At 49.3% G+C, this 19,280-nt stretch overlaps 1 protein-coding gene across 7 annotated transcripts in view; it reads right to left on the bottom strand.

The window, feature by feature from the left end:
• CRACDL (CRACD like) overlaps positions 1-19,280 on the bottom strand; it is a 186,168-nt gene that overhangs the window by 10,806 nt on the left and 156,082 nt on the right. For all 7 annotated transcript variants that reach the window (XM_035696575.2, XM_049115461.1, XM_049115460.1 and 4 more), the window contains exons 6-7: positions 18,860-19,087; positions 12,952-14,449 (exon numbers count right to left, since the gene is read on the bottom strand). In XM_035696575.2, the coding sequence (XP_035552468.2) occupies positions 12,952-14,449; positions 18,860-19,087 (1,726 nt within the window). The remainder of the gene's footprint in view (positions 1-12,951; positions 14,450-18,859; positions 19,088-19,280) is intronic.

Here is a 19,280-nt window from a genome sequence, read left to right as displayed (position 1 = left end):
ACTGCACACAGGCTCTCCTGAAAGAGCAATCCGGAACCTAGGAATCCTTCGACAGTTAACATATGGTCCTCAGTCCAGGAATGAGTTCCAGAGCCCGCTGGCAGGGAGCACCGGGGCCCTTGGGGGTATTGGTCTTACTCTGTTTCTTGTCTGATGTGTTTGGTGTGTGAAAATTCATTGAACTGCACACATAAGATCTGTGTATTTCTTTGCATGTTTATCATTCTTCAGTAAAAAGCAAACAAAACAAAACAAACCACCCATGAAAACTACTCTAAGATAATCAGGACTAACCTGGTGCTCAGGTAGCAAGGAGGAAGAAGAGCCCAGCTCTCCACTTGGATACAGAAATGAGGCAAGTTTGCTCCATGAAGCTGTTTCCACACTGCAGTCAGGCAAGGCTACTGTAGGAGGGGGTGAGGGCTCTCCATCAGCAGAACCTTCCCATCCTCTTCACGTCCCCTCAGCTCTCAAAAGCACCATGAGGTCCTTGGACCACTTGCCTTTCCTCCTGCTACGCCCTCAGCCAGCCAACCTCCTGCTTCTCTCCATCCTCTGAAGTCTTATCCTGAATCCTTCCTCCTCCATCTCCTCTCTTAAGCAAGACCCCACAGATCAGCGGGGGCAGAGACATATCTCTCTCAACACTCACTTCATAGCCTCATGGCAAAATGGAACTCTCAAGAAGGTAACAGCTGTGTCTGAGAGCCTATTTCCTGACCACCAGGGCCACACTGTCCTTACGGCTTGTCCAGACTCCAAGGTCAGGAGGCACTGCCAGGGTCTCCTCTGCACCCCAGCTCCTAAAACCCACCTTCAGATCTACAGATTTCCTCTCTCACAATCTTCAAACCCACGTGACAGGGAAAAAATGCCACTGTTATTTTAAATAGTTCTGGTAGCTTGTTTATATCCTAAGAGGTGAGAGTCCATGACTGTGCCCTTTTTTCCTGGTGTCATGGACAGTCTCTGTGGAGCATGTCACGCTTGCTCACCCCACATATGGCACACTTGGTCAGACAACACTGGTGACTCTCAAGGCATCATGGTTTTATAAGTGCTTCAGTCCTGGTGAAAGGGCAGATGAAATCAGGAGGTTTCCCAATGTCAGCATTTATGAGGGTCTGATAACACAGCATATTCCTCAGGGGGCAGTGGTCAGTCCTTGTCCAAGGGCAGGAGTTTATGCAGGCCACCACAGTGGGAATTTATGTGAGTCTCTTCCCCAGGGGGAGGCCTGGGGTCTGCTTTTTTTTTTTTTTTTCTTGTTGTTGTTATAGCACCAGCTATAACTGGGCTCTTGTTGCTCAGAGGGAAAAATCCATGAAAAAGCATTTATAAACAAAAATCAATGCACGAATCATATCTGGATTGGGATATGTAGGGTTGGGAACCTGGGCCCATGCGGGCACATTTACTGGGGGGTATCCCAGGTGTCACATGCTTTGCATGGCTCTTTTCTTAACTTTAGGTGCAGCTGCCCAGCTCTCTGCATGGTAAGGCAGGCAGACATCCCCAAAGTGTCCAGCCCAATCCCCTCATCTCAAAGTGGACACCCAGGAAGCCAGAGACAGGCTCAAGGACATAGAGCTGTGATACACAAGCTGCACTCAAAGTCCAAAGTAATCAGACGGGCCCTCACCCACAGGGCTTAGATTCCTCTTCCTCTATCATCTCTCACTTCCCCTGGACAGGCAGAGAAATTCCTCCCCACCCAAGAAATGTTCACAGCAAAGGTGTGTTCAGTCTTGATTTCCATAGCCATATCGTCTTCCTAATGACCCTCATGAGCTTCCTTGTAATGTAAAAATCTTTCCAATCCCCATTTTAGAGACATGAACAGAGAATCACATGGATCAAAGGACTTGTTCAGGATCGTATAGCCCATATGTAACAAAGATGGAATCTGAACACAGGCTTTTTCTTTACTCTTCATTCACTACCTCGCAGACCATCTCATATTAAGGAGTATGATCCCACAACTTTCCCATACACCATTCTCTCCCCATTATAACTTACTTGTTGAGTGGTAAACAACAGTTCTCGGCCTTGGCACTATTGAGACTTGGGGCTGGATGATTATTTGTTGTTGGGGGCTGTCCTGTGCACCATGATATGTTTAACCTCTACCCACTAGGTGCTGGTAGTGTCTCCCTCCCACCACAGTGTAACAATCAAGTATGTGTCCAGATACTGCGAAAAGTTTTCTGGGGGACAGAGCCGCCCCCAGGTGAGAACCACCACAGTGTAGAGTAATAGCAAAGGGCACATGGCTGCAGAGGTGGTCTACGTGGCACCAAATTCCCCTCTACAGTTCACCTGCTATGTTCCTTTTGGCAAGTTCTTTGACTACATTCCACCATTCCCATTTATAAAATAGGATTATTGTCAGAAATTAAAATGTAAAGCATTCAATATGATTCTTGACACTTAGTGAGTGCCTAATATACAGCAACTCTTATTGTCATTATTTACCTGCATACTGAGTGTGTATAAGTGGTGGGTAAATCCACCACAGACCCTGACTTTGGGAAGCTGATGTAGTGAGGGAGACAGACATACAGACAGGTGAAAGTATTACAGGACAAGCACAACCTTATAGGGTGTCAGGAAGATGCTACTTGCCCCAAAACAGTGCCATTTAACAGACCTTTCTCCAGTGGTGGAAATGACCTTTGGGCTGCCAGCTAGTCATAAGATATGGGAGTGCTGAGTCCTTGAGATGTGGCCAGTGTGACTGAGGAACTGATTTTTCAAATTTACTTTTAATTCGTTTAAGTTTACATTTAAACAGCCACACATGGGGCACCTGGCTGGCTCAAGTGGGTAAAGCATGCGACTGATCTTGGGGTCCTGAGATCGAGCCCCACGTTGTGGGGAGAGTTTATTTAAAACAAAACAAAACAAAACAAAACAAAATAAACAGTCACATGAGGCTAATGGTTCCATGTTGGTTAGTTTACACAGATTTGGATCCTTGCTACTCAAATGTTGGTCTGTAGGCCAGCAGTACTGTCATCAGAATCAGAATCTCCATTTACATGAGATTCACAAACACTTGTAAGTCTGAGAAAATGCTGCCCTAGCATTGGCATTTCAACGCTGGCCTCACATTAGAATCACCTGCAGAGCTTTAACACTCCCATTGTCTGGGCTCACCCTGCACCCATCAACCTGAGCCCAGCACTGGGAGCTAATGATCTCAATGCTGCTCCAAGCTACCAGCTTGCAGGAGCCTGAGCCCACGATGCCTTCTGGCTGACAGAGTGCCTGACCAACCAGGTGGTCCAATTCCTGGACCGGCTGATGCCCCTGCTCCAGGATCTGGTGCCCCCTGCCTTGTATCTGCCCGTCCACTCCCAGGGCTGCCCCGCAGGTGCCCACACAGTCCTCAACTCTGACCTCACCGCTCAGGCTCTCCGAACCCTCTGCCCAGGACACTAGCCTACTTTTGTCACGAAAATGTTGCTTCTTCCCTCTCTGAGTCCACATCCCCCACACTGTACTGAGCCCTGGGATAAGGCCCAGGGGGCTTCAGTCCCTGCACGAGGTTCATGGTTGCCCTGGAGAATGCTGCAGATGGACGGTGGGTGGCCCTGCCCCTCCACACCCTAGGGAATGGGCTGCACCTTTGTAGGAACCTGAATGCTGGGCTGCCAGGTTTTAGACAGAGCAAAGCACAGCATGACCCTGATCCCCTACAGTCCAGACCCTGCCCCAGATGGGAACCAGAGGATTCTCAATACCTTCCTGGTTATCCTCAGGTCCTGGCAGTCACTGTGGTCACTTCAGGATATGATGCAGGCTTTGGGTTGAGTCAGTATTAAGTCTCCTATTCCTCTGAATGCAGTGTCTGAGTGCTGGGGTGGGAAGGAGGACTGGCAGGGCTCTCCTTTGGCTGGCATCTGCCACTGCCTCTGTGAGCTTTGTCCAGCCAGGGGCTGGCAGGCACTTGAAAGAGACCCAGGGATGCCCCCCTACAGCTGCACCTCTCTGGCTATGACTTCCCTCCCCTCCAGCCCCTGCTGTGTCCCTTTGCCCTCTCCATCAGGCAGGGCTCTGGGAGCACAGGTGAGTTAGGTGGCAACCTTGGTGGCCTTAGTCCAGCATCGGTCTCCCAGCTGCAGGGCACATGTGCCCAGGTCTCCAAAAAGCCCCACAGAAGGCCCCTTTATAGATTCTGGACAAGGGAGGGCTCCCTGGTCCCATCCCATTGAGTGGGGTCCTCGGAGAACTGTAGCTGCACTCCCAGAAGAAAGTGTTTTTGCAAAATGCCCCTCCTTCCTCTCCTGTCTCAGGACCCCCATGTATTCTTGGGGTGGTGGTCCATGACTCCCCACAATATTCTGCACACACATTCTCTCTGAGGTTTCATATTCCCATGTCAGTGTCCTCATTGGTTTAAACCAGGACAGAGAGAATCCCATTCCCATACACTGCTCCATGCCACTCAGATGAGGATATTTTGGTACATCCTTAGGAAATTATGACTGTTCTGTTGGAAACTGTGGCACATTTTGTAGTTACAACGCTTTTGCTGCCCTGTGTATTACTATTGCTAATAATCTCGTTCTACAAAAGAGGAAATTAATACTCAGAGGTTAAGAAAACCACTGGCTCAGAATACCACAACCCCCAAAAGGTGGATCTTGGAGTAAAACCTCCATACCTACACTCTTCAATCTTACCACCCAGCCCCCCTGCCTTGCCCTTGGTGCCATGCAAACCGCAGCAGGGTACCACCCACAGGAGGCCAGGAGACCCCCAGGCACGGATACTCCACAGAGAAAAACAAAACCATGGATGTGCTCAGGGTGCTCCAGATGGAGTGCAGGAACGTGGAGTGCGCTGAGGGAAAGCAGGGGCATGTGCAGAGTGCAATGGGGAGCTGGTGGCAGGGGTGGGGCTGGAGATGTCAGAGGAAGTGAAGGAGTCGCAGGCGAACTTAGGAAGGCAGAAATGTTGACTTTGGCCAGAATCTACAAAGCCTTAAATGCCTTCCCCAGGGTCTTTTATTCCATTTACAGTGGGAAGGCACTGAAGGTTTTAAAGAGGAAAACTCCATGTTTAGACCCAGACCTGGGAAGACAGAGTTGCAGGGAGGTGCTATGGGCATTGGGTTAAAGATCAGAAGCGCTGACATGAGGGCAGGATAAAGACACTCCACATTTAGGATGGCCAGGACCCACTGACAAGGAGGACATTTTTCATCCATCAGATTGAAAAAAAAAATGACAGACTGACAACATCTAGTGCTGATGAGAGGGTGGAGAAACAGTCTCTATTCTGTGCAAAGAGGTAGGTGTAAACTGGTACCACCTTGATGAGGGACAATCTGAAGCTATTAAATTAAAACTGTGCATGCCCTTGAGTCAGAAAGCCCGCTTTTAAGAATCTATCCTAAAGAAGCACTAGTGTGACTCCATGGAGAGAAAACAGACAAGAATGGTTATTGCAGCAAAAGGAAAAAAACTTCACATTCGGAAATGCCCTTCAGTAGGGAAGGGCTAAATAAAACATGGTGGTACATGTACTACGTAGCCCTTAAAAGGAAGAAGATCGAGTGACTCATTCTGATCAGAAAAGAGGCCCGTGTCTCACTGCAGGGTAAAAATATCAAATTGTGAGCCAACACGTATAGCATTTTTGTGATTAAAAAAAGATTCACGTGCCTCTAACTGTATGTTGATATTGACGTAGCTCTGACTGCAACGGGCAGGGGAAAGAGCTGGTGGTGGTTCTTCCTGTGGGTGGGATTTGAGAGGTTCAGAGAGGGGTGCAGAAGAGGCAACTGTCACTTTTTGGTGCCTTTTAAAATTGACATAGAATAAAATTCTCCTTTTTTGTTATAGAGTTCTAGGAGTTTTTAACACACTTAGATTCTTATAAAAAGTCACAAACAGGATACAGACCAATGTCAACACCCCCAAAGAATTCTCTCGTGCTGCCCCTTTGTAGGGATCCTACCTCTATCGCCAACCCCTGACAAATACTGATCTGTTTAGATGTCCTGTAAATTGAATAACATTTTGTAATTATTTAAGACTGGCTCCTTTCACTTAGCAAATGCATTTAGGATGTTATTGTGTGTACTGACAGTTACACGCGTTCTTTTTGGCTGCTGTATAATACTCCATTGTTTGGATGACTGATTAAAGGATGTTTGGGGTGTCTCCAGTTTTTGGTGATTATGAATAATGTTGCTATAAACATTCATGTATAGGCTTTTGTGTGAACCTAAGTTTTCACTTATCTAGCACAAATATTTAGACATGGAAATGCTATGTCATAAGGTTAGTATATTTTTAATTCTGTAAGCTGCCAAACTGTTTTCCAAAGTGACTACACTGTTTTGCATTTTCACTAGCAATGTATGAGAGCTCTGGTTGCTCTGCATCCTCTCCAGGATGTGGACATACCAGCTTTTTTATTTCAGCCACTCTAATATGTAATGAAGCTCATCACAGTCTTAATTGGTGTTTCTCTAATGGCTAATGATGTTAAACATCGTTTCATGTGATTATTTGCCATCTGTATATTCCCGCTGGTGAAATATCTGTTCATGTATTCTGTCCATTTTCTAATTGTATTTTTCGGCTTTGGACTATTGGCTTCTGGAAATGCTTTATATATTTTAGATAGTAGTCCTTTACTGGCTATATGGTTTGCAGATATTTTGTCACATTCTGTAGCCTGTCTTTTCATCCTCTTAATGGGGTCTTTGGTGGAGTGAAAGTTTTTAATGCTGCTGAAGTCTAATTCATCCATTTTTCCTCTTATTGATCATGCTTTCATGTCAAGTCTCAGAACTTTTTGCTTGGTCCTATGTTCCAAAGATGTTCTCCTGAAGTTCCTTAAAGTTTTACTGTCTCACTTTACATCTACCTCATTGACCCACTTTTGAGTTAATCATAGTACACAATGTAAGACTTAGGTCAAGGTTCCTATTTTTGCTTATGGATGTTCACATGCTCCAGAACCATTTGTTGAGGAGAGAAAATAAATCCATGCAAATACAGCTTTTTTTTTTTTTTTAAACAAAGGCAAAAGTAATTCACTTGAGTTCCTTGGATCTGTAAGTTCATGTTTTTCAGAAATTTACTTTACAGTCACTATTCCTTCAGATTTTTTTTCCTGCTCAAATCTTCCTCTTCTCCTTCTGAACTCTTATGACATGAATGTTAGACTTTTTAATATTGTTCCAATGGTCCCTGAGGTATTTTTTTTTTTCTTTTTGTACTCAGGCTAGATATTTCCTGTTCATCTGTCTTGAAGTTCACAGACTCATTTGTCATCTCTCTTCTACTGAGTTCTTCTAATGAATCTTTTATTTCTGTAACTATGTTTTCCTGTTCTACTAAGATGCCTGTATTTTTTTTTTTATAGCTTCTATTTCTTTGCAGAGAATTTCAAGAGCACTCACTCTTACTTCATAGAACATCATATACTTGTTTCAAGTGTTTGGCTAACTTTGATTCCAGTTTCTGCTGCTAAAACAGAATACAACAAAGCTTTGTGCCTAAAAATAGATGATTAATAATAAATTTCATATGGTGGATCTTACTAATATTCACAGAGAGCTTTATGTTCAAGCATAAGAGGGCACAAAGTAAGCAGTTTTTTTTAAAAACCCACAAAATTATGAGTTTGTTGTGTTTTTCTTTAAATACTATTGTTAAAAATAAAAATAAAGAAAGTGTCCAATAATGCTTAACATTTGGATCACCTCAAGATTGGCATTTACTGATTGTTTTTTTTTCTTAGAGAATATTTTAGGTTCTCCTGATTCTTTTGTATATTAACTTTGGTTTATACCCTAGATATTTTGAGTGTTATGTTGAGAGTCAGTCCTGTTAAAATTCTCAAAGATTTGCTGTGCTGATTTTAGTTGGTCTCACGCAGGTGCAACTTGGAGATGAGCCCTGGACTTCACACACATAGGTAAAGGACCCTTCCTCAGGTGTCTCCTTTCTGTGATTTCCACCCCCAAGGTTCTCTGGCTAGAAAACCAGGGTTTAGCTCTGTACTGCTGTGTGCTCCTGTGACTGGGACCCCTCAGGGCAGAGTGGTGAGAGAAAGAAGCCTGTGGGATCACCACAAGCACACCTGTCACTGTTGTTACGGCTGTGGAGGGGCTGTAGCTTCACTACTGGATCTCTGCTGGGATGCTGTCTGGAGAGGTAAAAGGCTCTGACTCTCAGTGCTTCTATGGGTGGAAGTGGGTGGCTTTTTGCTGGTGCTCACCCAAAAAGGTCTGGAAAGATTAAAAGAGCTCTGCCCTAAAGATGCTATTGCCCCAGTCACCAGGACAAGAGGTTCCAATTTGCTGCTGGCACTTGTCTGGTGCAGGGATGAGAAAATCTAAAGTGCTCCACCCTGCAGGGACTTTTTTATACAGGGGCCTGCTGCTTAGCTGCTGGTGCTCACATGCAGTAGGGCTAGGACCATCCAACAGACTTGTCCTAAGTGCTGGTGCTGGCCCTGGTGTCTGGGGTGAGGGTTGGGGGAACAGGAGGAACAGGACTGGAGCGTCACAGAGCTTGGGCCTTCAGGGGTTGTTGGTGCCATGTTGGCAGGGCAAGGAAGTCTTAAGAGTCCTGATGTCTCTATCCAGCCCCTCAACTCTTATCCATCTTTTAAAATTCTCTGACATTCACTTCATGCATTTGAATTTTATCAGTGGGAGAGATAGGGTGGTGTGTGTTTACTCCATTTCGGTCAGAAATGCAAGTCCCCCCCCCCTTTTTTTTGCAAGTCCCTTTTTACATAATTTTAGAAAAGTAGGATTGCAAGGTGACTTCCCCTATAATTTTTAGGCCTTTCAGTATTTTCCATATTAAAATCTTTTTTGATGACTCTGAGATCTCTAGCTTATCTGGATAGATGGGGGAACTGAGAAGGAAAATGATCTGAGGTTGGGGAGGTGTGGATAAACTGAGTTATGAATGTTGAGATGTCAAGTTAGGGATGCCCAAAGATGGCTCTTGTGGCTGAGGGATTCAAAGGAAGAGAGAACTTGGGGACAGGTAGAAATGGAGAGGCTGGTGCACTGGGAAGCAACCAAGGATGAGAAAATATAGGCGGTTTAAGGATCACAGGAAAGGTGAGAAACAGAGGTCCAGGGTGTTGACCACCCTAGCCCAGGAAGGGACTTTGAAGGGGAGTATAGGCCAAAAAGCAAGGCATGTGTGAAGAGAGTTGGTTTTCTTTAAGAATTCAAGATCTATGAACACAGTTGACCTTTGAACAACACAGGTGTGAAGTGCTAGGGTCCATTTATATGTGAATTTTTTTAGATAAATACAGTATAGTACTGTAAAAATACTTTCTCCTATGATTTTCTTAATAATATTTTCCCCTAGATTACTTGATAGTGAGAATACAGCATATAATATACATAATATACAAATTATATGTTAATCAACTATTCATGTTATAGATAAAGGATCAAGAGTAGGCTATCAATAGTTACATTTTTGGGATTATACGTGGGTTTTTTGACTGCACAGGGGGCCAGTGCCCTTAACCCCTACACTATTCAATGATTAACTGTATATTTTTTAGCGTGATACCAAAAATACCCCCTACTCAAATGAACTTGAATATACCTAAAATAACTATCATTAGAGTAGGTGACAGTGGCTTGGAGTTCCTTTCCTCCAGAAAACACCTCTGACACCCAAAGACAAGATGGGCATCTATCTATACTCCCCTGTGGCATTCAGCCTCTTCAGCCACCTGCCTCTTCAGCCCGGTAAGCTCCTTGAGGGCGAGGTCCTCACACTTTTCCTGACTGCTCTTTGGGGGCCAGCACAGTGCTAGGTGAATGGCAGAAATCCATGAAATAGTTGTTGCAAGAATGAACGCACAAATGAGTACTAGAGTTTAGAGAAAGAGGTTCAGGGACCTGGGTGTGCCACTGTATCACCAGCCCAGTCTGGACATGATGAGGTTGGACTGGAGGCTAAGGCTCATTACTAAATGAGGCCCCTAGGTGATGATGGCAATTTGTCCATCTATTCTCCAAAAGAGCCCACATGGGATCACAACAACATGAAATCTAAATTACACACACCATAGAGAAAGAAGAATGACCAGAGGGAAAGGCCAACAGAGACAACATCTAGAAAGTGGACTCCTAAGTGGTCTTTTTTTCTATATACTTTCTGTATTTTATCATTTTTCCACACTTAAGAATCTCTAATTCTTTTGCCTAACTCATCCTGTGCTCCTGAAGGTGCTTTCCAACCTGCCATTTTGGCTCTGACATGGAGTGGCCTACCAGGAGGAGGATGGGTAAGGTCCTGCACAAATGAACAAGGCTGGTAACCCTGGACTATTCGCCTCCCCTCAATGGTCTCCTATGCATTGGTGAGCAAACACGGTACTGGGCTCGCAGTAACCACCCCAACGTGGCCCTGTGAGGTCCAGCCCACTTGCAAAGCTGGGCTCCTCTGCATCGACTGGGGAATCCTCCCTGCCTGCCCCACTGAAGGGTCTTTCATACCTTCAGAGAAGGAAAACAAGACGGAGTGTAGACAAGAGGAGGAAGGATAAGCGGGAGAGCTGGGGACAAAGCGCTTGAGTCCCTAAGGTAGAAGAACTGTGTACCCATCTGGGACACCTCAGTAATCTAACTCCCTGGTGTGTGCCCCTGGAAGAGGTACAGGGGTGGCAGCCCCTACGGGAGCTCTGGGTAAAGTGCCTGCCACCACAAGATAATAAACAGCAGTAATTAGGCTTTCTGGGAAACTGAATAATACTGTTATTAAAACTTTTATTATCTGTATGTTTTATGTGAATTTAATTGCCTCCAGTGGCTATATTTTGGGAGCAATGAGGATGATAGAAATAATAAGAATGAATTAAACCACAAGCAGATCCAGTGTCTGGGGAAGACAAAGAGGCTGCTTACACTAATGGCATCTGATAGCATCGACCCTGCCATTCTGCTCTGGTCTACGAGGCAGCCCCCAGACTCCGAGGTCCCTGGCAGCTGCCACAGCCTGTCCTGATATTTGCCCCTCAAATAGAACCACACTTTGGGAGAGTTGGTTTCCAGCAGAATGAGGGTAATTCTTCCCTTCCTCTCTGCACTGAAATGAAAATCACTACCTCTGCACTAAAGTAACCTAGATTCTTTCACCCTGGAGTTCATCTGGATTGGTTATTTCTGTGGCTTAGAGAATGTTAATAAATGGACAATTCTTTTATACTATGCTTTTAAGTAAGGCTGATGGTAAATACTATATTGTATGTTTGAAATTAAAGAAAAAAAAAAGGTCTTTAGAGACCATTCCAGACATTTGACAATAAACAATCCTAACTCTCATAGCTTAAGCTGAGGAAGTCATAAATTATTGACATGTCAAGCATGGCCCTCTGAAGCTTCTTTTCCAGCTCTGATCATGAACCCAAGTATCTATCCCGTGTTTAAGCTCCATTCAGTCGGCAAGCCCTTGAGAGACATTTTCAATTCCAGGCCGTGAAGGTGGACGGTGCTGATGTCAGGGTTTTATCTGCACAGAGCAAACCCCCTCCTCCCGTGATATTTCAATGGGTTTTTGAAACACTCTACAATAGCTTCAATAACCTCACTGGCAATTTGCTGAGTGGATCATCAGCGAAGGCTTGAACCTCTCCCAAAGCTCCCTCACTGATTATCTTAATGTAGGGCGGTGGCAGCAGCTGCAAAGAATCACCACTGAGCCAAGGGGCCTTGCATCAGGAAGGCTGTGCATGTAGGCTCTTTGAGGGCATTTTCCTAGCGTTTCTGCCTAGAACTGTCACCCAAGAACTTAAAGCACTACACACACACACACACACACACACAAAGACACTCACTGCATTTTCACTAACTTCCTAGGAGGGAGGCAGAAAAGAATTTCTTTGACCCCATCTTTACATTGCTGTCTGTGAGCTAAATTTTTCCTTAGACGTGTGTCCTTCACCCTCTCTTCAAGGTATGGGGTCCCTAGGAGAACAACTGGCTCCTATTTTCTTGGCCCCACAATGCAGTATTTCAAGTGGAGTCCTGGACTTACAGATGCCACTTAAAACATCCTGAAAGTTTTGTTTTTCAAATAAAATTTGCCATGAAAAGCTTATCCTTAGGGCCTTCATCACATGCACACATGACTCGTGCGTACGGTTTCGTTTCTGGCTCACTGATTTCCATTAATAAAAGAACCCAGTAAAGAAATATCCTTTAGCTCTGCCACAAATACCCACTTCCAACAGATTTCTTGTTTCATCTGAAACGCTAAAAATAAAAAGTGACAAATGTCAAAGACATCGAAAGGTCATCTATTTTGTCTCTGCTCATTTTAAAGGACAGTTAGTTGCTTTAGAAGATTCTTACACTCTGCCCCAGCCTTCCCACCATCTCCTTTTTGGGACAGGAAGTTAACGCCCTCCCCCCGCCCCCCAAGGGGCTCCTGTCTCACAGAGGCTTGTGACTCCAATAAATGGGATGCTTCCCTCATGAGGCTGGGCCACATGAGCCTGATTATTAAACAGGAAAAAAATTCTTGGTGCAGGGAGAGAGGGGAGAAGGTGGGAAGGACACTCAGTGACAGGGAGCCAGATGCTTCCTTTATAACCAAGCAGCGGTGTAGGCGGGCCCCCGCGTGCCGCCACCTGCGCGAGCGCATCTGTCCCGGGATCCTCGAACCCACCGGGCGTCCGAAGGGGGGGATGCGGGATGCGGTTGCGTGGTCCCCCCAGGGCCCGGCTGCTCTCCGGGAACACGCTACCTGAGGGCTCTCACGTGTCCCTGAGTTCTCTCAGCTGCCGCAGCGCCCTGCTCTTTGTTTCCCCCCTTCCCCAGTCCCTATTCGGAAGCCCTGGCCGAGCCCAGCGCGTGAGCGGCGCCAAGAGGACCCCGCCGCCCAGCCCCGGGTGCGCCCGCCAGGTGCGCCCCGCCCCGCCCCGCCGCGGCCCCGCTCTTACCCGCTGCCCGGTGCGGCGACCGCGCCTCGGCCCGCCGGGGCTCCCGCCGGGGCTCCGCGCCCTGGGCCGGCTCGCCGGGGCCCGCGTCCGGGGGCGGCAGGGGGCGGCCCTGCAGCAGCGGCTTCCTGGGCAGCGGCGGCTTGGCGCTGAGCGGCTCCGACAGCCGCGCCCGCCCCTTCCCGGGCTCGTGCGGGGGCCGGGCCCCTCGGGGGGAGGGGGCCTTGGCCTGGCCTCTCTCGTCCCTGGGGGGCAGAGCCAGCCCCCCCTTTTCTCCCCGGGCTTCCGCGCTGTATCTCTTGCCCGCGCGGCCGTCGGCGGAGGCCGCCTCCCTGTGCTTCAAGGACAGGGAGGTGGAGCGCAGCTTGACCGGGAAGGGGCCCCGGTCCTCCCCCGCGGGCGGCTCGCGGCCGGCCGGGCACGGCTCTCCCGCGGCGGGGGCCGCCGGGGGCGCCCGCAGGTCGTCGAGCGCCGCCTCGCTCTTCCAGGCCAGGCCGCTCCGGAGCAGCGGCAGGCGGCCGGCCGGGGGCCCCGCGGGGCCGGCGCGCTCCAGCAGGCGGCCGCTGCCCGAGCGGGGCCACGCGCGGCCCGACGACACGGAGAACCTGACGGCCCGCAGCTCGCCGCCGCCCCGCGCCCGCCTCTCGGGGCCCCCCTGCGGCGCGGCCGCGGCTTCGGGCCCAGGGTGCTCGGGCCCAGGGTGCTCGGCGTCCAGGGCCCCGGCAGGGCGCTCCTCCGCGGGGGGCTCGCCGGGGCTCGCGCTCGCCGCCGGGGCCGCCGGGGCCGCCGGGGCCGCCGGGGCCTTGTGCTTCAAGCAGCTCTTGGGGGCCGGGGGGCTCGGGGCGCTCGGGGCCTCGGGACATCCCTTCCCTGCTCCCTCGGGCCCCGGCGCTTCCAGCGTCAGCTCCAGCTCCAGCTCCACCTGGACACTTTGGTCGGGCGCGTCTGGACCAGGGGCACCGTCCGAGGTGGTGGCGGGCGCAGTCTCGGCAGGGGCCGCGTCCCCCTCGGGGATGGAGGGAGATAACCGAATCTCCACATCTCCAGAAGCGCAAGCCACCTCATCCGCTGCTTCCCTGGCCGGGGGACACGTGCTTTCCAGGGACACCTCCTCCCCCTGGTTTTCGCTCTTGGGATTGTGGTGCGGGGAGCCTTCGGGCAGAGATGTGGACTCCGGGCAGGGGGCTGCGACGGCCTCGGGCTCGGGGACCTCAGGGGTGGCCGGGCGGCTTGCGGGGTTATCCCCAAGGAAGCTCTCCTCCTCCTCCTCGGCGCTGGCACTGAGTGCTGGGCAGTGCTGCAGGCGGGCCCGCCGAGCCCGAGGCCCTCCAGGCTGCAGCACGGTGACCGGCCCCCGGGGCTCTGGGCTTCTGTCCGCTACCGTGTCCTGCTGTGCAGAATTGGGACTCTCTTCTGTGTTGACTCTGGGTAATGACTTCTCATCATACTCCTCCTCCTCTGGGGTACACGTCAGATCACTAAGGGATTCAGACTGTGCTCGCTTGGAGAAACAGAGAGGACAAAAGACAGCATCATTATGTCCGATATCAGGAAGCCCACGACCTTTCCATTTTGCACAAGGCTTAATATGGTCTAAAGGAAGCAGTGTGCCTCTAAGGCTGGCACCTAGGCAGACATTCACACATTGTGTCTCTTCTTAATCCTTCCCTTACCAGTCTTAGGAGTTCAGCTTTCAGCAGAATAGTGGCAGCTATGCCCTTATAGTAAATAGTATGCTTAAGGCTCTAGTGGCCGAGCCACAAACCGGTGGACACTGCTCTAAAGAGTGAATGAAGCAAAGGGGATCAAATTGGCTGGATGTCTGCTGTGCTTTGCACTCCACACCTATTATTTCATTTACTCTTGATTCATCCCAATAAGCAAAAAGATTATTTCCTTTTTTGCACTTGGAAAACTGGGAGCTCAGAGAGGTCCACACCTTGGTCAAGACTAAGCTTATTAGCTTAGCTGCAGGGCTGGTGCTCTTCTCTATGACCCTGTGCTGCCTGGGAGCTATGTCCCATCTCCTTGCTCTCATCTCCAGGGACGGGCCTCATGAGGAAGGGAGAATGGTTTGCCTGAAGGGTGATTCATATCACATCAAACAGTCCAGAGCAAACCACAACTTGTAAGAGAAAAATTCCAGACCATAGATGAAGTAAAAAATCCAAACTTCTCAGCTAAATCAAAGATCTTATATTCTCTGGTCTTAAAATTCTCTCACTCCCTGCTCAGGTCAAGCCGAGAGCCCACTACTGAATATGCCACATTCTGGGCTGAATGACTGGCCAGCTCCTCCTTCCCCACACCCCCAGCATGTACTACTACCAGCATCCCCACAAGAATGGTCTCAGGCTCCAATCCTATAGGAAGTCTTGCCTATTCCCTGAAGCTTATGGTGCTCCTCTTCTCCTGAAGCCCTACTGGCTTGACAATCAAACACTGCCCCGTATTTTTCTTCTGAAGTCTCTGGAATTTAAATTTAGTCCAGCTTCCTCCTTGCCATACCCAAAATCAGCTGCTTGCTCAGGAAGGAGATCAAGGTAGTCATAAATTATTCAAAAGCACTATGAGAAAATGACCAAAAGCTTGAGGGTGTTGAGGTCAATCTTTTTGAAAAGTTCAGGACATCAGAAAACACTTCTATCTTCATGAAAGAAAAAAAAAAGTTCAGGACATTAGACGCCCCCCCCCCCCCCCTTTCTTTATGTTAAGAAACGTGCAGGAGTGTTTGTGTTTTGTTTGTTTGTTTGCTGGCATTATTTTAACATTTTCCAGCTGGCATCTGCTTGCTAACAGCACACGGGGTAACTGGGATGTTTGTGACAATACCTAAGCTAACTCTTGCCGAGATGCACAATCCTATTCCCCTTGATTTGAAAAGATGAAGATATGCAAAGAAATCTATAGAAGAATTTTCAAAAGCTGCAGATTTAAAAGGTGTTACCTGTCTTTTGTGACTATAGGAAATCACTGATGTTGAAACCTGTTTAGGATGTGGGTCACGTTTTAAAACTATCACAACCCTCACTAGATGAGCATAAAGCTGAGAAGCAGGCCTGGCTGGACACATCCCACCTTGAGCCACTCACAGCTACAAGGAGGTAAGAGTGAAGGGCCGGGCAGGACGAAGGCAGCATGGAGCAAAGACTTGGACACCGAGCAGAGCCTCTGCAAGGAACAAAGCAGCTTCTGATTCAGGAAGGTTCCATATACCCACTCAATCTCCACCGCCGCTTCCCCTCACCTCCTTCTCTGGGCCCTCACAACCCTCTGGAGGAAGAGGGAGCAGAGGACCCACTGCTCAGCTTGCACCAAGATGGAGACTGTCATGGGTGCCTGCACATCTGCCTCCTCTTACTGGAAGGAAGGAAGAGTCTTGGGGCAGCATCCGTGTCATCTCTGGGCAGAGGACACTGCCCGTAAGTAGTGTCAGACTCTGAGACCAGAGTTGGCAGCTCTGTCAGCCACAACTCCAGGCTACTCATATAATCATGCTGCTCCTACTCCCCTGCTCCTGGCACTGTCTGGGTTGGGATGAGGACCAGCCAGGGTGGTGACGCTGGTGTAAATAGTCGTGGGTGTTCTGCTTCCAGCGCGTCAGAGCCGCACTACAGGGCATGGTTCTGAGCAGCAGCATAAAATACTGAGATAACAGCCAGCATTTGTCTTGTGTGTGTTGGTCTTTCCTGACCTCTGTGCTGGCAGGGCAGAAGAATCTGGACAAATGCACTCTTGGTTGTGTTTTTCTAACTTGTATTAAATATCACAGTCTTAAAAGCCAAGGTTGGTTTGTTTGTGAATTGTGCCAAGATAGAGTTTTTAAGGTAAGAAAAGCCTGCCCCCAAACCTTTTTTCCCTCCAGAGCTCCAGAAGATTCTGAGCCTAGATGGTGTGGAGTAGAGGGTTTACCCCACCGACGACAGAGCTGGAGAATGCTTGGCCGGACTGGACAGCTGTTCTGCCCAGACAGAGGACAGAATGTGGACAGTAGCAGGGAGACTAAACTGGAGACTCAGAGAGAGATGCCGGGGGGAGGTGGGCCATGAATCTCTCCTGAAGTCCCAAGGTATAAGAGGGGGCAGTGTGGCCACTCCTCCTCACCCTCAGAGCAGAGTGGGAACATATGCAAGCACCCTGATCCCCCAAGAGGGGCCAGAGTCCCAGGAAAGTCCTCATAGTGGGGAGGAGGGACCTTGTGACCAAGGGCAAAGGGTGTTCCTGACAAAGGGAGACCAGAGGCCTCCACCTCAGAACCCAAGAATGACACTTGTGACCACTAGCCAGACACTGCTGCCCAGTCAAAAACTGAAGGTATCCATGCCTGCTCCCTACCAAGAAGGGGAAGCAAAGAAGAAGGGAGGATAGATAAATGAGAGTTTAAATCAAGACATGTTTTCCCAGATGGCCTAAATCAGAATTTCTGTTATTCTAAAAAATGGGGATCAAGAGCTAAACCAAGTTAAGATGTCAAGAAAGAATGAGAGGAGCAGCTTTGTCCAGCGGACAGTGAATGGGGATGCCCCATTTCCACGTGGAGTACGACCTGGGCTTCCCTCTGCCACAAAGCCTGGCCAGGCTGTGGCTAGTTATGTGTGCTCTTGCCGAGGCAAAAGACATCTCCATGGGAATAAAGCTCAGCTAACAAAAGGACACATTAGCCTGAGGGTAATCACAGCTCACTACTTTCTCCAGTGTTAGTCCCTTCTAAAGTCAATCCTGCTGCCAAGAGTTTAAAAAGCACCTTGCCCAAAGGAAAACCCACTACTTCCAGGGAGTCCCTGGAATCCTGAGAGGCCCCAGCCCACTGATCCTAGCTGAGTACCTAGCTTGTCCTGGGCACTTCATTGGTACCCCACAATCTTGTCTCCAGGAAAGGAGGAAGAGAATGTTGGGCTGTGAGCATCTCTCTCTCAGCACTGTCATTTTCTGTGGCCATGCTGGCCCCACATCCTGCTCTCAGCTCCTCCAGGGCTGAGACACTGTGGGCACCACCAGGCAGCAGAGAAGGCAACAATCTTATGTGGACCTCTAACCCACTGGTACTATAAGGCCAAAGCACTGCATGAATGAGTTCTTGATTCCTAGCACCATGAGCTGACAACTACGCAGGCAGCATGACCAAAGTGGGGGGTGGCCGGTCCTCACAGGGGCACAATCCCCATACCACTAAAAGAGTCCTCACCCAAGGCACGAGTCCACGCTAGTGCATCAGCTTCTCTGTCACCGGCTCATTCCCTCATTCATCCATCCATCCAACCAATGCACACTGAATGCCAGCTTTGTAGCTAGCATGCCCTATGGGCTGGGACGAGGTCTCAAAAAGACTGGCTATAAGAAGTGAGCTCACACATTCACAGAGGTCACTTCTGTGCATGGCCAGTGCTATGAAGGAAGTGAACGTGCTGGTGGGAAGGTAGGGATGCTTTCCATAGGCTGGTCAGGTGAGCCTCTCTGCGGGAGAGGACCTCGGAGCCGAGACCCAAAGACTGAGAAGGAGCAAGCCAGGAGAAGAGTGTCTCAAGCAGTGGATATAGCAGGCATCAAAGTGCTGAGAGAGAGAGAGAGAGAGAATAGGAGGCAGTCTGAGAGGCAGGTAGGGCCTGGTTGTTCCAGGCCGGGAGTACAGGCCTTATGCGGAGCGCCGTGGGCAAGGCAAGGCACCCACAGCACGTAGCAGCTTTGTAGGATTTGCTGCCCTGAACACGTGGCATATTTATGTGGGGAAGAGACATATCTGACCTATACTGAAAAGGAAGAGCAACTCCAGCTCCTGCGGATGCCCCACCGGCTGTGGGGGTTTCTCGGAAGGGGCACATGACCCTGAGAGGAGAGAGGCAGGGGTGGCGGGAGCGGGGGTGCCGCAGGGCCTGCCTGTCCTGCCTCTGCGTGGAGGACGAAGCCCAATTACCGAAGACAGCCGCCTCATCTTGCTGGACCGTTGGTTGCGGGGCTTAACCAGGAGCTTGTGCTTAGCTGCAGAGTTGTCCAGGCAGGAGGAGAATTCTGGAGGGTAATCGAAATCAGCCACGGGTGCCAAGCTGCTGTCCGAGGTGCGGGGGGAGACACTGGCGTCGCTGGCCTGTCTGGAGAGGAGCTGGTCTGGAGACTGTGGCCGGGACGAGGGAACTACAGAGACCTTCAAGGGACAAGGAGCAAGCACACCCAGCATTAACTTCTCGGTTGGGAGTGGGTCCAGCCAACATATCAACCCCCTCTTTTTAGTGAGCTCAGTCTTCCCACGCCGCCTCTGGGCTTTAGGCAGAGGGACAGATGTAAAATCTGACTCTCAACAGGAAGGACTCTGGGGTACTTCCTTAGAAAGGTAAATG

The sequence above is a fragment of the Canis lupus genome, chromosome 10 (assembly GCF_003254725.2).
Source record: "Canis lupus dingo isolate Sandy chromosome 10, ASM325472v2, whole genome shotgun sequence".
NCBI lineage: Eukaryota > Metazoa > Chordata > Mammalia > Carnivora > Canidae > Canis > Canis lupus.
The sequence above is the reverse complement of the archived record's forward strand: the minus strand, read 5'-3'. Positions and strand labels throughout refer to the sequence as shown.